Below are 26,843 nucleotides of genomic sequence, written 5' to 3'. Positions count from 1 at the left end.
CATTCCGTACATGTATACGGCACCTAGCACAATCCCTTTGGTCACATTTGAATTTTAAACCAATTAAACTCCGAGTGCCAGACGCGAGTATGGAATGTAAGACCGTGCCATATGCACTTACGGAATGTATCTTAAACATTACTATTAACGCTTTGTTATAGAGCATTCCAACCAAAACCAAACCAACCCCACCAAATAACTAACATAACCAACACAATCAATCCCACCAAATAACCATTTTAATCAACGAGACTAACTCCACCAAATAATCTAACCCTACCAAAAAGAGTGAAACCAACGCAATCCGTATTTTGATTGCTATTAAATATTTACAGCTTTTTTTAAAAAATAAAAACAGTAGTAAAAAGTAAAATGTTAAAAAAGTTATGGTCCGGCGCCAGCGTGAGATTTGAACCACGGACCTCTCGTTTACGAAGCGATGGCCTTAGTCACGGAGCCACAGCTACTCTTGCAAGATTAGCTATAGCCAGGCGTTACTTTCTGCTGCAAGCATAATGACCAGCTACATTCCGTAAGTGCGCATGGCACTCTCTTACATTCCATACTCGCGTATGGCACTCGGAGTTTAATTGGTTTAAAATTCAAATCTGACCAATGGGATTGTGCTAAGTGCCGTATACATATATGGAATGTATAAATGCACCCGGTATATACTTTTTTCGCGAAAAAACCTCATAGATATGTTTCTGGGGTCGTGTTCGACTTTTGATTTGCATTAACTCACCCTGTATAATTGTGTATTTTAGCTCTAAATCAAAATTGGAGATTCATCTTGTTTGGTGTCTGTATGTTTCATGCTGTGATTCAGGAAAGAAAGAAGTTTGGCCCTTTAGGTTGGAATATTGTATACGAATTCAATGATAGTGACAGAGAATTTGCTTTTAATACTATCGGAATGTTTTGTGTCAATGAACCTATACCATGGGATGCTATGGAATATTTAACAGGTTGAAAAATTGCTGTAGTATATTTTAATAGCTATAGTCTTTAAGTTTATATATAGTCCTTTTATAGTGTAAAAAATCCTTTACAGTGATACAAGGTTATTATCAATGACTAAAGAATACAAGAACGTGTAACGCCCATATAGGGGCTGCAGCACAATTTGTAACTTAGGCGCCATCATTTTGGAGCCTACGGATGAGTCACCACCTCGTCAACAGAAAATTTCAGCGATTTTTAATAATTTGTTGTGTGTAGTGAACTTTGTATAAACTTTATTACAATGGTAATTTGTTCAGCTTTCAAGTGTAAAAGCCGCAACGATAAGAAAGAGTCAGGGGTTGCGTTTCATAAGTAAATAAACAGTATACTCCAACTTTTTAGCGTTTTCTTATTGAATTTGGTAATTATTTTTCTGATACTATAGGTATGTACTTGATATGTGATATATGTTAGAGTGGATCGAAAAATCGAAGTTTTGAAAATAGTTTTGGAATACTGCGCAAAAGTTGCTAATTGGTATTAGAAAACTAATATCTATTTAAAGTTTTTCAATTTTTTTTCATCTTTTGCCCCCTACCGGGCTTCAAAAAAGTAAAAAATACAAAAATATAAAATCTTGATTTTTTGCCAAAATTTCAGGCAATAAGTTACTTTTGTACTTAGAAATAATATATCTTATTGAAATATGGCATTTTAACCCCCCTACTCATATCTATTTAAAGTTTTTCAATTTTTTTTCATCTTTTGCTTCTACCGGGCTTCAAAAAAAGTAAAAAATACAAAAATATAAAATCTTGATTTTTTGCCAAAATTTCAGGTAATAAGTTACTTTTGTAGTTAGAAATAATATATCTTATTGAAATATGACATTTTAACCCCCCTACTCAGTGTACCCTACTTACCAAGGTCAAACAATTTTTTTATAAATGCCCAAATATTTACACACTTTAACAAAAAGTTAAAAATGTGTCGAGTAGAGCACTGCACTTATTATCGACTGTAACATAGCATTACATCAGAACACATTTATATCCACTACCTAGGTATTGCCGAGGGTTTTTTCGTGCGATTCATGGCATTATCATACAAGATGCCAAATGTAGAAAAGTATAGAGGAAAAGTTTCGTGATAAGAACTATACAATAACCTAAAAAATGCTGCACTTTTAATGGCGATCGCGGTTCTCCTGTATCAGAAAAGAGAGAATATATTTTTACAATGTGTAAGAAAGTATATACCCGAAAAGCTAAAAGTAATGTATTTCACAGAGGATTGGGTCAGCTGAACTGAATCAATCAGGAAGTCTTAAAATTTCTCAAAATCGTGACTCAAAATCGTAGCCTATTCAAGATCAAATTACCATTATCGATAATGGAAATAAAGCAGTAGAACCCTGTAAAACTGAGCTATTTTGTAGTAAAAATTCAGATGTCCCACCCAATATTGGTCTTTACGAAAGTTTTGATCATTACAATTTTTTTTTAAACCTGAGGCAAAAGAGCTTTTTCGTACGAACGAAAAACACCTTTACTTATACAGGGTGGCGTACCTCATACGCCTCGGTTGATTATACGAAAACGGAAAGATGTAGAAACAAATTATTTTATGGGTATATGTCGAAAGGCAATGTGCATAATTTAAAATTATTTTGAAATGTACAGGGTGTGTCAGACCTAAGATCCATGTCAAAGTTTTAATTTTTCTTATGGAACACCCGGTATTTTATTTCATTTTTCGCTTCTTGGACAGAAAATAAGGTATTTATATAAGGGTTTGATATGTCTAAAAGCTTTGGTTTTTAAGATATTTAAAGATATTTAAATATACATGCTATAATAAAAAAGTTTGTCAACACCTTGTACATTAGTTTTCAGAATTAATTCTGGTGCTGAGTTTTAAGCCAGAGAAATAAACTTAACTTAAAAATTTGATTGCTTCTTTAAATGTATACAGGGGTATCAAAAATTGCTGGTTTATTTTAACTATTTATTTTACATAAAAACATCGTTATAAGTATCAAATGCATCACTATGTATTTTTTAAATAAGTCGAAGCAGATTTAAATGCTATTTCAAACTACATTAGGGTTTCCTGTACCTATCTGGCTCAGATTTTGAATAAAAAGCGATTTTTCAATAAAATTGTAATCAAGATAGCTGGTGTCGCCATGACAATTTTTGTAGTGACACTTAGTAGCTATTTTAAAATCGACATTAGTTTATGGACTTTATTTAAATTTATGACAGGTTATTTTTATTTAATTTACCTACAATAGTATTAATAAGTAAGTATTTATTATTTTATCAAGAAAAATGAAGCAGAATCTGCTGGCGGAAGGAATGCATATTATGTTATTAGTGATTTTATTTTGTGAGGACAATTGCTTGTTGGCCTGAAGGGTTTATGCTCAAAGATATCCTAATAGGAATCTTCCTGATAAGAGCTCCTTTAAAAAACTACTTTTCCTATTTCGCAGAGCTGATGAAAAACCTGTCGTTGGAAGTGAAGAAAATGAATTTGCCTTAATTGATTCTTTTATAGAAAACCCAATACATCTACAAGTCATCGTAATATAAATCAAAGAACTACTTCTTTATTTTTCTTAACAAAATAATAAATGCTTACTTATTAAACTGTTGTAGGTAAATTAAATAAAAAGTTAACTGTTATAAATTTAAATAAAGACCATAAACTAATGTCGATTTTGAAAATAGCTACTAAGTGTTACTAGAAAATTGCCATGGCGACACCAGCCATCTTGATAACAGTTTTATTAAAAAATCGTTTTTTATTCAAAATCTGAGCCAGATAGGTATAGAAAACCCTAATATAGTTTGAAAGAGTAGTAAAATCTGCTTCGACTTATTTAAAAAAATACATACTGTTGCATTTGAAATAACGAAGTTTTAATGTAAAATAAATAGTTAAAATAGACCAGCAATTTTGAATACCCCTGTATACATTTAAGGAAGCAATCAAATTTTTTAGTTAAGTTTATTTCTCTAGCTTGAAAGTCAGCACCAGAATTAATTCTGAAAAGTAATGTACAAGGTGTTGACAAACCTTTTCATTATAGCATTCATGTTTAAGTATCTTTGAATATCTCGAAAACCTAAGCTTTTAGACCTATCAAACCCTTATAATAAATGCCTTATTTCATGTCCAAGAATCCAAAAATGAAATAAAATACCGGGTATTCCATAAGAAAAAATATAACTTTGGTATGTATCTTAGTTCTGACACACCCTGTACATTTCAAAATAATTTTAAATTATGCGCATTGTCTCTCTACATATACCCATAAAAGATTTTGTTTCTACATCTTTCCGTTTTCGTATAATCAACCGAGGCGTATGAGGTACGCCACCCTGTATATTAATAAATAAAATATATGTATCTTCGTTATGGCCATTTTGTTTTTGTGGATTTGGGCCGGTTGCCTGTTTTTCCTGGGCCGGTTTCCACTTCCCCATCCACCCCTGTGCATCTCTTTACTGATTGAGTGTGACAGGAAAATACAGCGATGGCGATGATTGTTTCAGAAGAACTAAAATCATATTTTTCAAATCATCTACTTCCAAAGTTTGGAATAATAGAGGACAAGTTATTTCATTTTTTTGCCAATCAATTAGATCACACACAATACAGTCATTTGCGTCAAAATTAATTTGTGGGATTTGTGGCAGACCAATCTTTGTAAAGGGCGTCCTAATTTTAATTCTAATTGAGAAATTGCACCATCTTTTTTTCCTGTATTCATCACGGTTCCATCACATCCTACTGCTACTAGTTATTCTAGGTTATATTCATTACTTTCGAAAAAGTTCAAAATACTTTGACAAATACTTAGAGCCGATACAGAACTGGGAACTGTGTGACCCAAAAATATAGAACCCGGCTCCTGAAAATAAAGAAATATGTTCTTCAAGTACAGTTCTTCTGTAGGACTTGCCTTCAATATTTTCAATAACATAGGTTTTATCTTTCCTTCCGTCAAAATAAATGGCCTTCAAAAGTTTTCGAGGAGTTTTGTTTAAAATTGTTTCTTGTTTGCTCTCTTGCTCTTCTCAGCTTTCAACGATCTGTAATGTTTTATTATCGTCTTTGATGACAATTCCAAGGTCGTGTTGCATTGCCGTTGCCAATGCTTCTGCAGATCTATCTGATAGTCCATAGCGGTCACATACTTTAGCCAGGGTAGGAAGTTTGACAACAAATTTTGTACGCTGTATTTTTCTCTTGATACTGTCATAGGAAGTGGAAGGCAATTCATGATCAATTTCTATATCTGTCGATGACTTTCGCTTTCTTGATAAATTGATGTTGCTTTCATGTTGGATGGATTATTATAGTTCTTTCCGTTGCATATCTTTTTCTCTTCTCCTGGCCTTGTTTATCAGCTTTGAGGTTTCCATTATATCAATTTTCTTAATAACCATTTTTCTAAGCCCCCTCTGATCTATCCAAAAAACCTGTTCATTTTGAGGTACCTTTCTTTTCTTTTTCGCAAGAACATTGTTCAAAAAATTCGCATTTGCATGCGCTGTTATCAAACAGGCAAATATTCTCGGTTTGAAATTCTTTATTTTCAATTTTTAACAGCCGGTAGAGGGCAGAAGACGTGATTTAATCAAAAATATTTGAATAAACTTTTTTATCAACATTACTAAAGGTAACTTTTGGTAGATATTCCAAATCGATCTTTCAAAAATTTTTTTTTTCATATTTTAAGGGATGGTAGAGGGCAGATGTGATTTTATTAAAAAGTTGTAGTAACACTTTTTTATCAACATTACCAAAGGCAACTTTTCGTAGGTATTCCAAGTCGATGTTTTAAAAATTTTAAAATTTTGAGATTTACGATCCACCCTAAATACGTGTCGATGCTAATTTTGTACCTTTTGTTAATATTTTAATACGTTTTTTTGTAATTAATTACTATGATGATAGGCGTTGTCAAAACATTTATCAAAAATATAAATATCCCTTCAAGCAGCTAAGTAAAGAAAAATATATGGCCACGGCACTGTTTGGAGCCATGGTAACAATTTGGTTTCGAGTGTTATTTGTGCTTGTATTCTTTAGTCATTGGTTATTATAAATAGGTTGTCTCTTAACTTTGGACCAATCACATTAGTTGGCGCGATTACACCAACTAGGGGGCCGGTTACAATAACTATTAACAAAAGGTTTAATAATTATAACAATAACACAAGTTAAGTTGTTCTTCTATACAATATTTATTTATTTTCCTCTAATGTTGCTGAAATTTAACATTTTTAATGATTACTTATATTGGAAAAAATAGTTTTAGCTTTTTTCCATGTTAAAATATCGAAATTTAGTCGAAATAATTCTAGTGACGACATTTTCTGTCATTGCCTAAACAGAAAGAAAAAAGTATCCGTTGCTCAGAGTTAGAGGAGAGCTGGGTTCGTAGGTAAGTCTTCTGGCTTGCGGTGACTTTCTAATGTTGTTAAATATTAAAATAAAAGTGATAATATTTAGGCTGCAAAGATTTTAATATTAATGTTAAGTATTTGTATAGATATGGTCAAAGACATCATTAACACAATACGTGTTAATGATTTTCATATAAAATATCATAACAAAGTAAAAGTATACTGTCTGAATCAAATTATAACTTATAACGTTAATTTAAAGGTAATTTTGGCTAATATATTTGATAAATAGTAATAATTTACAGAGATATTAAACTGTTGTCTCAAAAATTGTAAAATAAAGGAGTACCTTGTGTATCGAACTTAGGACTTATCTGTATAGTTTCTTATGATGTTGTAAAACAGGTAGATAGGTAGTCTCCAGGCTAACAGAAGTAGGTGACTATGGAAGCAGAAGTCTTCGATATCAGTAGAAGAATAAACGTAAGGTCATGAATGCTGTCTTAAGGTCATAGGATTACTGTGGCCATGTAATTATTTATATCCATATAATTACAGACATCCATAATTACTTAGATCCATACAATTACTAAATCCATAATTACTCTATAAATAAAAGAGATAGTTATCAGAACAGACGTTTAACACAAAAAAATAACTTACGGTCTGAAATACAGCTTTACATAAACCAAAATATATTCAAACCATATGCTGATCCAAACTAGTAATTAAATATTAACCAAAACCTTATCAAAACAAATCAAAAAACGGGAATAACTGAAATAAAATTAGTTAGTTATGGTGATGCAAAATGGCGGACACACGGTGATATATTCCAAGAAAAACACAACAAATACGAACTATACTCTGAACTACATACTTTAACAATGTCTTCAAATCTCCAGATCGGATACCCATGCAATTACAAACAAAAAGCGGATTCAGAGTGCTTTTTACCGAAAGATTTGTACGAACGCCGAACAACGCGTCTCTACAGATCCAATCTCTCAGTAAAAAGCACAAAACACATACACAAGAAGAAGTGCTAGCGCCTTGCTAAACATTGGAAAGTAAAATTGACGTTTAAATTTGACACTGTTGACAAGTCTACTGCTACTAGCGCCCCCAATATCGCTTGTAGGAACTACGGACTAGATTGTCACGCATGGCGGGAAGTTTAAAAAAAATAAAAAATTTTAATTCTTCATTCATTTTTAATTATGACATACATAAAAACACAAAAAATACCCCATTTTTTAAAAATATGTTTAATATCAATATCAAATGTACAACAGAAATTAATTTCACCACAATAAATTAATAAAATTAAAAGAATAATGTTACAAGTAGATCAAGAGACAAAATTAATTATACAAAAACTGAAAAAATTGGCGTCATAGATGGCTTAGAAATGAAGATATATATCATAATTTTGAAAGTAAAATTATATGGAATGGTTCCCGGTGACGTAGAGGTACAGGCTCTCGTCTACCAATCTCAAGGTGTGCGTTCGATTCCCACACCCGGCATTTCATCAGCCGACTACTTTTATTAAAATAAAAATAGTTTGGGTACCTAGGTCGACTCAGCCTTAATTCAGTACTTAGAATTCACAATCCTGAGGTAACAATAGGCGGTTGAAGCTAGTGCTAGCCACATTATCTTCCTTGTATACCGTTAAGAAAAAAACTCAAAGTTTAATTGAGGATGCAGTCAATAATCACCACATAGGCTAATAAAACTACTTTTCCAAATATGTCAAGCTTTCGAGAACTTTATTCCCATCATCAGGACAGTTTCTAAAATGTATAAATAAAAAATTCATAATATATATACAGGGTCCGGCAATAGTGCGTCGGGCATCTGTAAGTCCTAGAATAGAAAACTTGGGAATTTTGTTTAAGTATAAACCTAAAGTATGTACGAGGATGTATTCCAGAAAAATATTTTAACTTCTATAGGGTCGCTCAAAAAAGTGTGAATGGATCGGGATGAGTTTTTTTAAATTAAACACCCTGTATATTATTGCATTTTTGGCTTCCTTTCAGCAGCCCCGGATCTACAATTTTTTTGAACCGGGGCAAAAATTTGATAGTAGCGCCCCCTCTCTCCAGCGTTTGCAATAAATTAATTTAAAAAACTTACAAATATCTAGATATAGGTAGGCATTTTTCGTAAACGGGACAGAATAAGCCCTTAAGCTTCATTCAGAACCTCCGAATTAGTGGAATAAATTAGTGGTTTCAATAATTAGCGTAGAAGCTTGTTCCTTTAATTTCAATGCAAGCATTCGGAACGTCTAAATTAGAGGTGGTCATTTTCAATTAGTAGAAAAAGTAAACAAACTTTTGACTTTTCCACTAATTATACTTCAAATTTTGCGGGAAATTTCATTTTTGCCATTGATCTGTCAAGAGAAATCGTGGTTAGAAATCAAAAGTTTATTGTGGTATAAGCTAAATATTTGGCTTTCTTTATGGATACAGCTGACTACCGCAAGCTGTTGCTAGGATATTCTATTAATTTTAATTGTGTTTTTTAAACATTGTAAATGATCGTAAATTAAAAAGTATAAAGTGTAATAATTGAAACCGCTAATTTATTCCACTAATTGCGAGGTTCTGAATGAAACTTTAGAATGTGTTCAAAAACTAACTGAGCGTTTTAAAATTAAATGAATACTTGATTTGGTTTGAACGTAAAGTGCATGCTAGGCGCTTTGTGTTGCATTTTTTTTATTTTCAACCGTATTATATTATGATTTTGGCGCCCTTTGACACTGGCGCCCAGGGCAGGTGCCCCGGTTTGCCCCCCCTTAGATCCGGGGCTGCCTTTCAGATCACTTTACATAATCCTAAGAGATGAGTAAATATATTTTGATAGTTTCAAAGATATTAATAAATAAATAAAAATTATAAATTTTTCAGTCTTTCTTAAAAGAATGATTAATAATTCAAGAACTGTCCGGAAATCGAAACTATATTAGGTATTTACTTTAGATAGTCTGTACTTACTTTGCTATAATTATGGAAATCGTAAATCATACAGGATGTTCAAAATTCTACGCCAAACTTTCTAAAATATAAAATCATTTTTCTTCGTTTTTTTAAATGGAACACCCTGTATATTATTTCTTCAGTAGATGGAGAATTAAAAAATTAACATTTTTTGTATTTAGAGTATTGCAAAATTTTTAACGGTTTCGCAGATATTCGCTGTTTTATATTTCATATGGCATTTTCCACAATAAATTTTTATCAAAGCAATCCAATAATTTTTCTCTCGTATTTTACCATTGAATGCGCCATATGAAATAATACTGCGTGTATCTGCAAAACTATTAAAAATTTTGAAATACTTTAAATACAAAAAAGGTTCATTTTTTAACTCTCCATATAATAAAAGAATAATATATAGGGTGTTCTATTTAGAAAAAAAACAAAGAAAAGATATTTTATATTTTAAAAAGTTTGGCGTAGAATATTGAACATCCTCTATGATTTACGATTACCATATTTATAGCAAAGTAAGAACAGACCATCTAGAGTAAATACCTAATATAGTTTTAATTTCAGAACAGTTCTTGCATTTTTAATAATTTTTTTAAGAAGGGTTGAAAAATATATATTTTTAATTTATTTTTTAATATCTGAAACTATCGAAATATATTTACTCATATTTTAGGATTATGTAAAGTGATCAGAAAGGAAGCTAAAAATGCAATAATATAGAGGGTGTTCCATTTAAAAAAAATTATCCAGATCCACTCACACTTTTTTGAGCCACCCTATAGAAGTTAAAATATTTTCCTGAAATATATCTTAGTACACACTTTAGGTTTGCACTTAAACAAAACTTCCAAATTTCTTATTCTAGGAGCTACAGATGCCCGACGCACTGTTGCCGGACCCTGTATAATAAAGAATTCATAATAACATGCAAATTTTAAAATAAGAAACGCAAAAAAAGGTACCTAAATACGTTTATTTATTGTAAACATTAATTATAATATCAGTACAATTGGTTAAATTAATTCCAGACGATGACAGGGTGAGTTGAATTTTTAGAAAGTAAATTTATTTCCTGAGTGCTTGAACTTGTTGAAGACCCATCATTGCCAGAAATGTTACCCAAAATATTACATGACACTTTTTTCTTATTTTCTTTGGAAATTCCTTTATAGCTCTCTGCCTCTGTGTTAGAACGCCAACCACAATGTCTTTTAACAGTTAATAAATCCACTCCTGAATAGGTTTCACATAGGTTTGCTCGTATGTTTGGCTTGATTTTTCGGGAAGTAGGGAATCGACAACGTTTTGCGCAATGCCTGCAATATCCGAAGGGACACTTTCAAAATCAGAATCACCCCTATTAATATTATTTTTTGCTTTTTGCTAAAACTGAACGTTTAACACAAAATTGAACATCAATAATTAAGTTGTCAAAGTCAAAATGGAAACAATCAACAAGCACGGTTACCACGGCCGCGGCGTCGACTAATATGGGCACATGATAATTTTGAATTTTAATTTTTATGAGGATATCTTTGATATTTTAAATTAAATCAGATCCCTTTGGATCGTCCCTCGTGTCGCGTCGTAGATTAAATTTTGAATGATACACGTCCGATACGAACTTTTTAATGAAACTTGTGTAACTAATCCACTCGGCTAACGCCTCGTGGCTTAACGTTACACGCGTTTCATTATGATGTTCGTATCGAACTTGTATCATTAATAACTATAATATAATACTAAATTTAATAAATATAATATTTTATTAAACAGTCACTGTTTGATCGAGCTCGAAACAACAATGTAGAAATTAGTTTAGTAAAATTAAAAAAATCTTTTTTGTTTTGTGTTTAAAAGAAAAGTAATGTCGTTGGATATGTATTTTAATATTTTATAAAGGAAATGTTCCTTGTATTCCAGTGTCATATGATGCTAGTTTTTAAGGCCTTTTGTGCAGAGGATGTTTTTTGGTAATTGACTCAGTCGTAAGTTGTTTTTTTTCTGTTATACAATTTTAAAATGTTAATGCCTTTTTTATTTATACATTTTAGAAACTGTCCTGATGATGGGAATACAATTCTCGAAAGCTTGACAAATTTGAAAAAGTAGTTTTATTACCCTATGTGGTGATTATTGACTGCATCCTCACTCAAATTGTGAGTTTTTTTCTTAAATATGTTATATATGGCCATCCAATAAGTTAATTACTTCTGACATGATAACCTTTGGTGCATAATAAGCTTCCTATAAATTTGTAAACTTACAAGTTAAATAACTGATGTGAACTTAGCAGCCAAAAGGTAGCGGCCGATTTGCCGAACATAGCCGAAGGGCCAGTGGCGTCGGGCGATTTAACTTAATATGAAATAATCATACAATTTCTTGCAGGAGAATTTTATTAATATTTAAATAGAACTAAAACGAAGTATGCTTCATTATGTTAATAAATTATTACCGATATTTTTATATCGGATAAATTATTGTAATTTCATATTAGCCCACCTAGTGTAATTTTATAAAATATGTAGGTATACATTATACTAATAGTAACCAAAATTAAAAATATATATATATATATATATATATATATATATATATATATATATATATATATATATATATATATAGATTTATTAAACCGCTTATACGAGCCCAAAAACTACGTTGCTTCATTGGGCTCAGACCCGATTTCGACATTTCAGTCCTGGGTCGGGTCTGAGTACGATTCAGTGGTTATCGTCTAGAACGGTTTCCCCACTTTCCCTGACCAAATTTCAGCTGGGCCTGAAAAAATGGTTTTACGTTTTTTATATACGATTGGGGGTACACTGGTATTGTCACGGGCGGCGCCGCACTCGATATTAGTATAAGTGTATAAGCCGATTTACGTTGAATCGATGTATTCAGACCCAGAACCGGCAACACGGTAAAGCAAACTATTAAAGGAAAACGAAGATATAGCCGTGTTATATTTGGTAGAAAACAAAATGCTCATACTCTAATTAGAATATTAAGAAATTCAGACGAAAAATGAAAATAAGTATTCTTTAAAATTATTACCTACTAGTTTCATTTAAAAATATCAATAATTTACGGTCTAATCTTTTTTTTTTGAATTGCTGTCGTCACCGGATTTTAGAAAATAACTAAACTTTTATTGTCGAAACCGGTCGTTCGGCAATAAATTACTAGAAACAAAATCATTTCGATCGGCGGGGTCAAAATTGTACGAGTACCTACAAATTTACTTCGATGCTATGATTTCGTTGTAGAAGTTACCTAATTTTTTTTTCATCTAAATCGATCAGCGATCGTTGGTGTTGTGGTCAAAGAATTGTAGGAGTAACTACAAAATTATTTCGATGCTTTGATTTCGCTGTAAGAAGTACCTAAAATTTTTCTCGTTCCAAATCGATCGTCGTGTCAAAAATGTACGAGCACCTAGAAATTTATTTCGATACTATGACATCGTTGTAGAAGTATTTAAAATTATTTTCATTTAAATCGATCAAATGTATACCGGGTGCGTCTCAAAAGTAGCTCACCCCTTTTTTTATTTGTCAGATAAAAATCGAGTTTTGTATGTTAGTATATAACATAAATTAGGATTGATTGACGTATTCAATTGTTTTGGTCACTTCCTGTTTCACCGGAAATTACTACAACTTTTGATTTTAAATGGCACCCCCGGTATATTTTTTACATTATTCGATAGAAAATCACACTGAATAGAATGGCATATCATAAATTTGTCAATTTTTGACATTTTTTCACATATGATTTATTTGTAACATACGATTCATAATGACACTTGACTCGAGTACCAAATTGTGAGTACCAAATTATTCGTAGAAAAATGCTTTTTCCAAATATGTTAACGAGCCACCTTTGTTTCCGTTTGAAAAAAGAATTAAGATATGATTAAAAATTCAATTTTGATGTATCTTATAGCGGGCGGACAAGACACGAAAATCATTAAGACTATCAAATCTATTTTTCCAAGGCTCCTTTGATTAAAAATTAGTGTTTTAACATATCCATGGCACTCTATAATAGATAGAAATTTAAAATACTATTTTTTGTAAGCGAAAATGTCAAAGTTGACATATGATATATTATTCTATTCAGAGTGTCATTTTTCTTTATCGAATAATGTAAAACATACCGGGGGTGTCATTTAATAATCAAAAGTTGTAGTCATTTCCGGTGAAACTGAAGTGACCAAAAACAATTGAATACGTCAATCAATTCCAATTTATGTCATATACTAACGTACCAAATCTCGTTTTATTATCCAAAAAAAAAAAAAAAATAAATAAAAAGATATAGCGGTGGACCACTTTTGAAACGCATCCGCCAATAGAATTACTGGAAATATATTCAAGGTCGTTATGCCGTTACGCCGATTCGCCGTTTTTAGGATAGTGTGGATGCACCCTCAATTTCTATTCATTCATTCTTGACATATCATATGTCATTTTTTTACATTTTCGCATATGGTTTATTTGAAATTGTAACATGCGGTTCATAATGACAATTTGACTCGAAATACCATGTGTGTGGTACGAAATTATTCGTAAGAAATGCTTTTTTCAAATATGCTAACGAGCCTCCCTTGTTCCGTTTTTAAAAATTGAGATATGATTAAAAATACGATTTGGGCATCTTATAAGAACGGGCCCGGACAAGACACGAAAATCATTAGATTATCAAATCTATTTTTCCAAGGCTCCTTTGATTAAAAATTAGCAAGTTTTTAACACAGCCATGGCACTTTCTAGATTGAAATTTAAAATACAATTTTTTAAAGCGAGATATATCATCTGATTTCAGAGTATCATTTTCCTATCAAATAATGCAAAACATACCGGGGATGTCATTTAAAATCAAAGTTGTAGTCATTTCCTGTAATGAAACAGGAAGTGACCAAAAAACAATTGAATACGTCAATAATTCTAATTTATGTCATATACTTACATTACCAAAACCTCGTTTTTTATCTAAAAAATTAAAAAGTTATAGCGGTGAGCCACTTTGAGACGCACCCGGTATAAAATGACAGCACTCTTCATTTCATGCCACCGCTGACGCTGTTTTTCGATTATATGGTAGTTAATCAGTACAATAATTAATTTTATTACATTACTACGTTCACTAAGATCTTAAATAGTAATTTTAGTGTAACAAAAATGTTGATTGCTACAGTAATACGTTGTATATTCAGTTTACGGTTGGATGCTATCTACCAACACCATATAAACATAACAAACACAAGTTTCTATGGTTGCATCTCTATAATATGTTCTATCTTCTATCTATGTTTACTTACTATGTATTCGGAAAACTTAATTTGTGTAATATATGGTAGTATAATATTATTAATATTAATATTCATTAATCGCAGTATGAATGAGAATAGTGCTTTCTTTTAATCACAATTCTAATAAATTGAACTTGAAAGTATGTTTCCCAGAAATGTAGGTGGTTCCCAGACTATACAAATAGGGAATTCCCAGAAGTTCAAGTGCTTTAAACCTACACTTTTTTTACTACTTTACTGCTATACGAATTTTATTTAAAATGATTACATTACACTTTTAAACATTTTGTTTACAGTTTCATCCAAACTCAACTCGCCAGATTAGACTTTAAATTATTTATATTTTGTGACGGGGATTCGTTACAATTATTTTGTTGGGTGTCGAACCATAAACTTTATGATAAAACTCGAAGAATTTCAACAAAACACTTTTTATTAAACTTTACGTTTCCGTGATAAACCAAATCATGTTTTTTCTACCTACTGTCCTCGATCTTTTATAATGGACTCTCGTCCAAGCGGTCCGAGAGGGGCCTATAATAATAATAGTTCTCTGTTACAATTTTTTAAATATAACTGTAGAAACAATCTTAAAGAATACTTACTACCTATTTTGATTTTTTCATCGTCTGAATCTCTTAATATTCTAAATGAATACACTTTACTTATTAGATAGAGTATACACATGGCATATATGATTCCAAAACGGCGTCAAATTACCTTTGAAATGACAATCGTCAGAATCGATCGTCGTGTCAAAAATTGTACGAGTATCTAAAGTTTTTCATCTAAATCGATCACCAAGTGTCAAAAAAATTGCGACGAGTACCACAAAAATTTATTTCGATGCTAAGATTTCTTTACAGAAGTACCTAAATTTTTGTCATCTAAATCGATCGATGGTCAAAAATTACCTAGAAATTTACGTAAAAGTACCTAAAAATGCTTTTCTGTCTCAGAAAACAGATCGTCGTATCAAAGAAGAATTGTACGTAGAAATACCTTTAGAAATTCTATTTCGGTAAGTACTATGATTTCGTTGTAGTAGTACCTAAATTTTTTTTTCGTTTAAATCCAGTCGTAGTATTTGTGTTTTGACATTATTCCATAAAAATTACACTTGAGGGTGATCTACACTATCCCTAAAATTAGTGGTGGCGTAACGATTTTGAATCGATTTCATTTCAGTAATCTCTATTAGCTGAAATTTTGGACAGATGAATTTGACAGATGTAAAATTTCTGACAGATGAATTTTTTCAACCAATAGAATTACTGGAAATCTATTCAAGGTCGTTACGCCGGTACGCCGATACGCCGTTTTTAGGATAGTGTGGATGCACACCTCAATAGAATGACATCATAATATGTCAATTTTTGACATTTTCGCATATGGTTATACATATATACAGAAGTACCTTAAAGTTTTTTTTTTCGTCCTAAATTGATCGTCGTTTCCAAAGAATTGTACGAGTACCTCTAAAAATTTATTTCGTGCTATGATTACGTTATAGGAGTACTTAAAGATTTTTTTCATCTAAATCGATCGACGGGTCAAAGAATTGTACGAGTACCTAAAGATTTATTTCGGTGGTATGATTTCATTGTTGAAGTAATTACATCAAAATAATTACGATCATCGTATATATGATAGTGACTGTACGATAAGGTCGTTTTTGTATGATATTTCTCCCCACAGGAAAAGTTTAAACAAAAGGTACCGTATGATCCAGAAAAAAAGCGGCGTCCAGTTGGCTTGAAATGACGATCGATGACATTCACCATATAATTTTACATATAAAATGACAGCAATTTTCATTTCATAGCCATCGCTGACGCCGTTTTTTTCGATCATAAATAAATATGATAGAATTCAGTTATTTCACAATAATTAATTTTATTGCATTATTTCGTTCAGTGAGATCTAAAATAGTAATTTAAGTGAAACAAAAATTTTGGATTTGGCTACATCGTATTCTTTAAACTGTGACTACACACTACAGTAATAGGTACGTTGTATATTCAGTTTACGGCTGGATGCTATCTACCAACACCATGTAAATATGACAAACACGTTTTATGGTTGCATCTCTATAATATGTTCTATCTTCTTATACTTTGTATTCGAAAATTTAATTAGAGTAATATTTGATAATATAATATTCTTATTATTCATTGATTGCAATATGAATGAAAATAGTGATTTGTTTTAATCACAGTTCTAATAATTTAAACTTGAAAGTGTGGGTTCCCAGAAAGTAGGTGGTTCCCAGCCTCTACAAATACATGGAATTCCCAGAAATTGATGCTTTTAAACCTACACTTTTTCCTACTTTTTTACTGCTACATGATTTTTATCAGACGCAGAAAATTTAAATTATTACATTTATACTTTTAAAATTTTTGTTTACAGTCTCATCCAAACTCAACTCCTCGCCAGATTAGACCTTTATATTATTAATTTTTAAATAAAACTAGTAGAAACAATCTTTGGAAGAATGCTTATTTTCATTTTTTTTGTCTGGAATTTCTAATATTCTAAAATGAGCATCTTTTTTCTGTCTGTCTTGCACACAGTGCAAAATTTTAAATTAATGCCCTCATATCTGTATGTGTAATAAAAATAAGTTAAAATAATTCTTTATAACAAAATAGAAAAAAAAGGTTAATGATAAATACACACATACCCTATGATTCCAAAAACATTTGCGTCAAATTACCTTAGAGAAATGACAGTCGTCGGAATCGATCGTCGTGTCAAAAAATTGTACGAGTATCTAAAATTTATTTCGATGGTATGATTTCCTTTGTAGAAGTAGCTAAACTTTTTTCTTTTAAAGTATAAAGATAATAAACAGAGTTTCTCCATCATCACTTAGTAAACACTTACAAAATCTACTAAACGAAATTGATAATGCATTATAACCGGATTATGCTTATTACAAAGAAATTTCAGATAAAAACGTTTTCGTACAGTTGCATTTATAAGACAGAATATATCTAATACTAACAATAAGTACAATAATATTCACTATAGCAGAAATGCACCGTTTTACTTGCACTGTGATCAATTACCGCGTCAAAGGTCCGTTCGTCTAATTCTAATATAAATATTTGAGAATTAAAAGCGGCAACGTCGTGGGTCTGGCGAAACGAATAAACCTCTATTTTTTTATATAAATGGGACAAATTAAACGGTCTCAGCATCAGGGCCTGAAGGCATCGCTTGGAACATTTTTCGTCCGATATACCCCGGGTCTGACGGCCTATCTTCAACGTACCGGGTCTGACTCCGTCGATTTAATAAATATATATATATATATATATATATATATATATATATATATATAAATAAAACTAATTAATTTATGGTAGTACTAGCAGTAGTATCTTTAGCAAAAATTGGTTACTATCATATCGACAGAAAAAACAAAAATAAGGTCATGATTTATATCATTACTAACCAGAAACACACAGTGTCTTGTTCTTGTCGACTTAGTTTTTGGTACTTTCATCAAAAGCTAATTTGTTTAGGTATACAGTTTTTCTGATTTTCTCGAAAACTATGCATCCTAACAAAATCAAAATTTCAGTGAATAAAGAGGCCCACTAGACTAATAATAATCACACAGTGACGCGTTTTTGATCATCTTTGTTTTCGGCATTTTCGTCAGCAGCTAACTTGTTTATGCCGTATTTTCGATTTTCTCGAAAACTGCATTCTAACAAGATCAAAATTTTAGGAATTATAGAGGTCCACTAGACTAATAATAATCACCCAGTGGCGTGTTCTTGATCGGACTTAGTTTTCGGTATTTTAGCCGGCAGCTAATTTGTTTATGCCATTTTTCCGATTTTCTCGAAAACTATGTATCCTAACAAAATCAAAATTTTCAGTGATTAAAGAGGCCCACTAGACTAATAATAATCACCCAGTGACGTGTTTTTATTCGACTTAGTTTTCGGTATTTTGTCAGCAGCTAATTTGTTTTATGGCGTTTTTCCGATTTTCACGAAAACAATGTATCCTATCAAAATCAAAATTTCAGTGATTAAAGAGGCCCACTAGATTAATAATAATCACCCAGTGACGTGTTCTTGACCGACTTAATTTTCCGTATTTTCGTCAGCAGCTAATTTGTTTATGCCCGTATTTTCTGATTTTCTCGAAAACTGCATTCCTAACAAGATCAAAATTTTAGGAATTATAGAGGTCCACTAGACTAATAATAATCCCCGTGACGTGTTTTTGACCGACTTAGTTTTCGGTATTTTTGTCAAGAGCTAATTTGTTTATGGCGTTTTTCCGATTTTTCACGAAAACTATGTATCCTAACAAAATCAAAATTTCCAGTGATTAAAGAGGCCCACTAGACTAATAATAATCACCCAGTGACGTGTTTTTGACCGACTTAGTTTTCGGTATTTTTGTCAGCAGCTAATTTGTTTATGGCGTTTTCCGATTTTCACGAAAACAATGTATCCTATCAAAATCAAAATTTCAGTGATTAAAGAGGCCCACTAGATTAATAATAATCACCCAGTGACGTGTTCTTGACCGACTTAATTTTCCTTCGTATTTTCGTCAGCAGCTAATTTGTTTATGCCGTATTTTCGATTTTCTCGAAAACTGCATTCTAACAAGATCAAAATTTTAGGAATTATAGAGGTCCACTAGACTAATAATAATCACTCCAGTGGTAGTTCTTGATCGACTTAGTTTTGTGGTATTTTAGCCGGCAGCTAATTTGTTTATGCCATTTTTCCGATTTTCTCGAAAACTATGTATCCTAACAAAATCAAAATTTCAGTGATTAAAGAGTCCCACTAAACTAATAATAATCACCCAGTGACGTGTTTTTGACCGACTTAGTTTTCGGTATTTTTGTCAAGAGCTAATTTGTTTATGGCGTTTTTCCGATTTTCACGAAAACTATGTATCCTAACAAAATCAAAATTTCAGTGATTAAAGAGGCCCACTAGACTAATAATAATCACCCAGTGACGTGTTTTTGACCGACTTAGTTTTCGGTATTTTTGTCAGCAGCTAATTTGTTTATGGCGTTTTTCCGATTTTCACGAAAACAATGTATCCTATCAAAATCAAAATTTCAGTGATTAAAGAGGCCCACTAGATTAATAATAATCACCCAGTGACGTGTTCTTGACCGACTTAATTTTCCGTATTTTCGTCAGCAGCTAATTTGTTTATGCCGTATTTTCGATTTTCTCGAAAACTGCATTCTAACAAGATCAAAATTTTAGGAATTATAGAGGTCCACTAGACTAATAATAATCACCCAGTGACGTGTTTTTGACCGACTTAGTTTTCGGTATTTTTGTCAAGAGCTAATTTGTTTATGGCGTTTTTCCGATTTTCACGAAAACTATGTATCCTAACAAAATCAAAATTTCAGTGATTAAAGAGGCCCACTAGACTAATAATAATCACCCAGTGACGTGTTTTTGACCGACTTAGTTTCTCCGGTATTTTGTCAGCAGCTAATTTGTTTATATGTTTTTCCGATTTTCACGAAAACAATGTATCCGATCAAAATCAAAATTTCAGTGGGGATTAAAGAGGCCCACTAGATTAATAATAATCACCCAGTGACGTGTTCTTGACCGACTTAATTTTCCGTATTTTCGTCAGCAGCTAATTTGTTTATGCCGTATTTTCGATTTTCTCGAAAACTGCATTCTAACAAGATCAAAATTTTAGGAATTATAGAGGTCCACTAGACTAATAATAATCACCCAGTGGCGTGTTCTTGATCGACTTAGTTTTCGGTATTTTAGCCGGCAGCTAATTTGTTTATGCCATTTTTCCGATTTTCTCGAAAACTATGTATCCTAACAAAATCAAAATTTCAGTGATTAAAGAGTCCCACTAAACTAATAATAATCACCCAGTGACGTGTTTTTGACCGACTTAGTTTTCGGTATTTTTTTGTCAAGAGCTAATTTGTTTATATGGCGTTTTTTTCCGGATTTTCACGAAAACTATGTATCCTAACAAAATCAGTAAATTCCCAGTGATTAAAGAGGCCCACTAGACTAATAATAATCACCCAGTGACGGGTTTTGACCGACTTAGTTTTCGGTATTTTTGTCAGCAGCTAATTTGTTTATGGCGTTTTCCGATTTTCACGAAAACAATGTATCCTATCAAAATCAAAATTTCAGTGATTAAAGAGGCCCCACTAGATTAATAATAATCACCCAGTGACGTTCTTGACCGACTTAATTTTCCGTATTTTCGTCAGCAGCTAATTTGTTTTATGCTGTCGTATTGATTTTCTCGAAAACTGCATTCTAACAAGATCAAAATTTTAGGAATTATAGAGGTCCACTAGACTAATAATAATCACCCAGTGGCGTGTTTGCGATCGGACTTAGTTTTCGGTATTTTCGTCAAAAGCAGCTAATTTGTTTATGGCGTTTTTCAGATTTTCACGAAAACTATGTATCCTAACAAAATCAAATTTCAGTGGGATTAAAAGAGGCCCACTAGACTAATAATAATCACACAGCACGCGCTTTCGATCAACTTTGTTTCGTATTTTCGTCAGCAGCTAACTTGTTTATGCTGTATTTTCGATTTTCTCGAAACTGCATTCTAACAAGATCAAAATTTTAGAATTATAGAGGTCCACTAGACTAATAATAATCACCCAGTGGCGTGTTCTTGATCGACTTAGTTTTCGGTATTTTGTCAGCAGCTAATTTGTTTATGGCGTTTTCAGATTTTCACGAAACTATGTATCCTAACAAAATCAAAATTTCAGTGATTAAAGAGGCCCACTAGATAATAATAACTTCACCCAGTGACGTGTTCTTGACCGACTTAATTTTCCGTATTTTCGTCAGCAGCTAATTTGTTTTATGCCGTATTTTTCGATTTTCTCGAAAACTGCATTCTAACAAGATCAAAATTTTAGGAATTATAGAGGTCCACTAGACTAATAATAATCACCCAGTGGCGTGTTCTTGATCGACTTAGTTTTCGGTATTTTTGTCAGCAGCTAATTTGTTTATGGCGTTTTTCAGATTTTCACGAAAACTATGTATCCTATCAAAATCAAAATTTCAGTGATTAAAGAGGCCCACTAGATTAATAATAATCACCCAGTGACGTGTTCTTGACCGACTTAATTTTCCGTATTTTCGTCAGCAGCTAATTTGTTTATGCCGTATTTTCGATTTTCTCGAAAACTGCATTCTAACAAGATCAAAATTTTAGGAATTATAGAGGTCCACTAGACTAATAATAATCACCCAGTGGCGTGTTTGCGATCGACTTAGTTTTCGGTATTTTCGTCAGCAGCTAATTTGTTTATGGCGTTTTTCAGATTTTCACGAAAACTATGTATCCTAACAAAATCAAAATTTCAGTGATTAAAGAGGCCCACTAGACTAATAATAATCACACAGTGACGCGCTTTTGATCAAACTTTGTTTTGGTATTTTCGTCAGCAGTTAACTTGTTTATGCCGTATTTTCGATTTTCCTTTCGAAAAACTGCATTCTAACAAGATCAAAATTTTTAGAGGAATTATAGAGGTCCACTAGACTAATAATAATCACCCAGTGGCGTGTTCTGATCGACTTAGTTTTCGGTATTTTGTCAGCAAGCTAATTTGTTTATGGCGTTTTTCAGATTTTCACGAAAACTATGTATCCTAACAAAAATCAAAATTTCCAGTGATTAAAGAGGCCCACTAGACTAATAATAATCACAGAGTGACGCGCTTTTGATCAACTTTTGTTTTCGGTATTTTCGTCAGCAGCTAACTTGTTTATGCCGTATTTTCGATTTTCGAAAAAAACTGCATTCTAACAAGATCAAAATTTTAGGAATTATAGAGGTCCACTAGACTAATAATAATCACCCAGTGGCGTGTTCTTGATCGACTTAGTTTTCGGTATTTTGTCAGCAGCTAATTTGTTTATGGCGTTTTCAGATTTTCTTCACGAAAACTATGTATCCTAACAAAATCAAAAATTTCAGTGATTAAAGAGGCCCACTAGACTAATAATAATCACACAGTGACGCGCTTTTGATCAACTTTTGTTTTCGGTATTTTCTGTCAGCAGCTAACTTGTTTATGCCGTATTTTTCGATTTTCTCGAAACCTGCATTCTAACAAGATCAAAATTTTAGAGATTATAGAGGTCCACTAGACTAATAATAATCACCCAGTGGCGTGTTCTTGATCGACTTTAGTTTTCGGTATTTTGTCAGCAGCTAATTTGTTTTATGGCGTTTTCAGATTTTCACGAAAACTATGTATCCTAACAAAATCAAAATTTCAGTGATTAAAGAGGCCCACTAGACTAATAATAATCACACCATTGTGACGCGCTTTGATCAACTTTGTTTTGGTATTTTCGTCAGCAGCTAACTTGTTTATGCTGTATTTTCGATTTTCTCGAAAACTGCATTCTAACAAGATCAAAATTTTAGAAATTATAGAGGTCCACTAGACTAATAATAATCACCCAGTGGCGTGTTCTTGATCGACTTAGTTTTGGTATTTTTTGTCAGCAGCCAATTTGTTTATGGCGTTTTTTCAGATTTTCACGAAAACTATGTATCCTAACAAAATCAAAATTTCAGTGATTAAAGAGGCCCACTAGACTAATAATAATCACACAGTGACGTGCTTTGATCAACTTTGTTTTCGGTATTTTCGTCAGCAGCTAACTTGTTTATGCCCGTATTTTCGATTTTCTCGAAAACTGCATTCTAACAAGATCAAAATTTTAGGAATTATAGAGGTCCACTAGACTAATAATAATCACCCAAAAGTGGCGTGTTCTTGATCGACTTAGTTTTCGGTATTTTTCAGCAGCTAATTTGTTTATGGCGTTTTTCAGATTTTCACGAAAACTATGTATCCTAACAAAATCAAAATTTCAGTGATTAAAGAGGCCCACTAGACTAATAATAATCACACAGTGACGCGCTTTTGATCAACTTTGTTTTCGGTATTTTCAATCAGCAGCTAACTTGTTTATGCCGTATTTTCGATTTTCTCGAAAACTGCATTCTAACAAGATCAAATTTTTAGAATTATAGAGTCCACTAGACTAATAATAATCACCCAGTGGCGTGCGTGCCTTGATCGACTTAGTTTTCGGTATTTTTGTCAGCAGCTAATTTGTTTATAGCGTTTTTCAGATTTTCAACGAAAACTATGTATCCTAACAAAATCAAAATTTCCAGTGATTAAAGGAGGCCTTACTAGACTATTAATAATAATCACACAGTGACGCGCTTTTGATCAACTTTGTTTTCGGTATTTTCGTCAGCAGCTAACTTGTTTTATGCCGTATTTTCGATTTTCTCGAAAACTGCATTCTAACAAGATCAAATTTTAGGGAATTATAGAGGTCCACTAAGACTAATAATAATCACCCAGTGGCGTTCTTTGATCGACTTAGTTTTCGGTATTTTGTCAGCAGCTAAATTTGTTTATGGCGTTTTTCAGATTTTCACGAAAACTATGTATCCTAACAAAATCAAAATTTCAGTGATTAAAGAGGCCTACTAGACTAATAATAATCACACAGTGACGCGCTTTTGATCAACTTTGTTTTTTGTATTTCTCCAGCAGCCAACTTGTTTATGCCGTATTTTCGATTTTCTCGAAAACTGCATTCTAACAAGATCAAAATTTTAGGAATTATAGAGGTCCACTAGACTAATAATAATCACCCAGTGGCGTGTTTCTTGATCGACTTAGTTTTCGGTATTTTTGTCAGCAGCTAATTTGTTTATGGCGTTTTCAGATTTTCACGAAAAACTATGTATCCCAACAAAATCAAAATTTCAGTGATTAAAGAGGCCCACTAGACTAATAATAATCACAAGTGACGCGCTTTTGATCAACTTTGTTTTCGGTATTTTCGTCAGCAGCTAACTTGTTTATGCCGTATTTTCGATTTTCTCGAAAACTGCATTCTAACAAGATCAAAATTTTAGGAATTATAGAGGTCCACTAGACTAATAATAATCACCCAGTGGCGTGTTCTTGATCGACTTAGTTTTCGGTATTTTTGTCAGCAGCTAATTTGTTTATGGCGTTTTTCAGATTTTCACGAAAACTATGTATCCTAACAAAATCAAAATTTCAGTGATTAAAGAGGCCCACTAGACTAATAATAATCACACAGTGACGCGCTTTTGATCAACTTTGTTTTCGGTATTTTCGTCAGCAGCTAACTTGTTTATGCCGTATTTTCGATTTTCTCGAAAACTGCATTCTAACAAGATCAAAATTTTAGGAATTATAGAGGTCCACTAGACTAATAATAATCACCCAGTGGCGTGTTCTTGATCGACTTAGTTTTCGGTATTTTTGTCAGCAGCTAATTTGTTTATGGCGTTTTTCAGATTTTCACGAAAACTATGTATCTTATCAAAATCAAAATTTCAGTGATTAAAGAGGCCCACTAGACTAATAATAATCACACAGTGACGCGCTTTTGATCAACTTTTGTTTTCGGTATTTTCGTCAGCAGCTAACTTGTTTATGCCGCATTTTCGATTTTCTCGAAACTGCATTCCTAACAAGATCAAAATTTTTAGGAATTATAGAGGTCCACTAGACTAATAATAATCACCCAGTGGCGTGTTCTTGATCGACTTAGTTTTCGGTATTTTTGTCAGCAGCTGAATTTGTTTATGGCGTTTTTCGATTTTCACGAAAACAATGTATCCTATCAAAATCAAAAGGAATTTCAGTGATTAAAGAGGCCCACTAGATTAATAATAATCACCCAGTGACGTGTTCTTGACCGACTTAGTTTTCCGTATTTTCGTCAGCAGCTAATTTGTTTTATGCCGTATTTTCGATTTTCTCGAAAACTGCATTCTAACAAGATCAAAAATTTTAGGAATTATAGAGGTCCACTAGACTAATAATAATCACCCAGTATGGCGTGTTCTTGATCGACTTAGTTTTCGGTATTTTTTTTCGTCAGCAGCTGAATTTGTTTATGGCGTTTTCCGATTTTCACGAAAACAATGTATCCTATCAAAATCAAAATTTCAGTGATTAAAGAGGTACCCACTAGATTAATAATAATCACCCAGTGACGTGTTCTTGACCGACTTAGTTTTCCGTATTTTCGTCAGCAGCTAATTTGTTTATGCCGTATTTTTCGATTTCTCGAAAACTGCATTCTAACAAGATCAAAATTTTAGGAATTATAGAGGTCCACTAGACTAATAATAATCACCCAGTGGCGTGTTCTTGATCGACTTAGTTTTCGTATTTTGTCAGCAGCTAATTTGTTTATGGCGTTTTTCCGATTTTCACGAAACAATGTATCCTATCAAAATCAAAATTTCAGTGATTAAAGAGGCCCACTAGATTAATAATAATCACCCAGTGACGTGTTCTTGACCGACTTAGTTTTCCGTATTTTCGTCAGCAGCTAATTTGTTTATGCCGTATTTTCGATTTTCTCGAAAACTGCATTCTAACAAGATCAAAATTTTAGGAATTATAGAGGTCCACTAGACTAATAATAATCACCCAGTGGCGTGTTCTTGATCGACTTAGTTTTCGGTATTTTTGTCAGCAGCTAATTTGTTTATGGCGTTTTTCCGATTTTCACGAAAACAATGTATCCTATCAAAATCAAAATTTCAGTGATTAAAGAGGCCCACTAGATTAATAATAATAATCACCCAGTGACGTGTTCTTGACCGACTTAGTTTTCCGTATTTTCGTCAGCAGCTAATTTGTTTATGCCGTATTTTCGATTTTCTCGAAAACTGCATTCTAACAAGATCAAAATTTTAGGAATTATAGAGGTCCACTAGACTAATAATAATCACCCAGTGGCGTGTTTCTTTGATCGACTTAGTTTTCGGTATTTTTGTCAGCAGCTAATTTGTTTATGGCGTTTTTCCGATTTTCACGAAAACAATGTATCCTATCAAAATCAAAATTTCAGTGATTAAAGAGGCCCACTAGATTAATAATAATCACCCAGTGACGTGTTCTTGACCGACTTAGTTTTCCGTATTTTCGTCAGCAGCTAATTTGTTTATGCCGTATTTTCGATTTTCTCGAAAACTGCATTCTAACAAGATCAAAATTTTAGGAATTATAGAGGTCCACTAGAC

At 32.4% G+C, this 26,843-nt stretch overlaps 1 protein-coding gene across 1 annotated transcript in view; it reads left to right on the top strand.

Annotated features, from left to right (window-relative positions):
• LOC115881080 (dynein heavy chain 6, axonemal-like) overlaps window positions 1-26,843 on the top strand; it is a gene marked incomplete at its 3' end in the record, with an annotated part of 140,967 nt that overhangs the window by 71,021 nt on the left and 43,103 nt on the right. The window contains exon 2 of the mRNA XM_030898442.1: window positions 768-968. Coding sequence (XP_030754302.1) covers window positions 768-968 — 201 coding nt within the window. The remainder of the gene's footprint in view (window positions 1-767; window positions 969-26,843) is intronic.

The sequence above is a fragment of the Sitophilus oryzae genome, unplaced genomic scaffold (assembly GCF_002938485.1).
Source record: "Sitophilus oryzae breed Bouriz unplaced genomic scaffold, Soryzae_2.0 scaffold_1693_pilon_pilon, whole genome shotgun sequence".
NCBI classification, from domain to species: Eukaryota; Metazoa; Arthropoda; class Insecta; order Coleoptera; family Curculionidae; genus Sitophilus; species Sitophilus oryzae.
The sequence above is the reverse complement of the archived record's forward strand: the minus strand, read 5'-3'. Positions and strand labels throughout refer to the sequence as shown.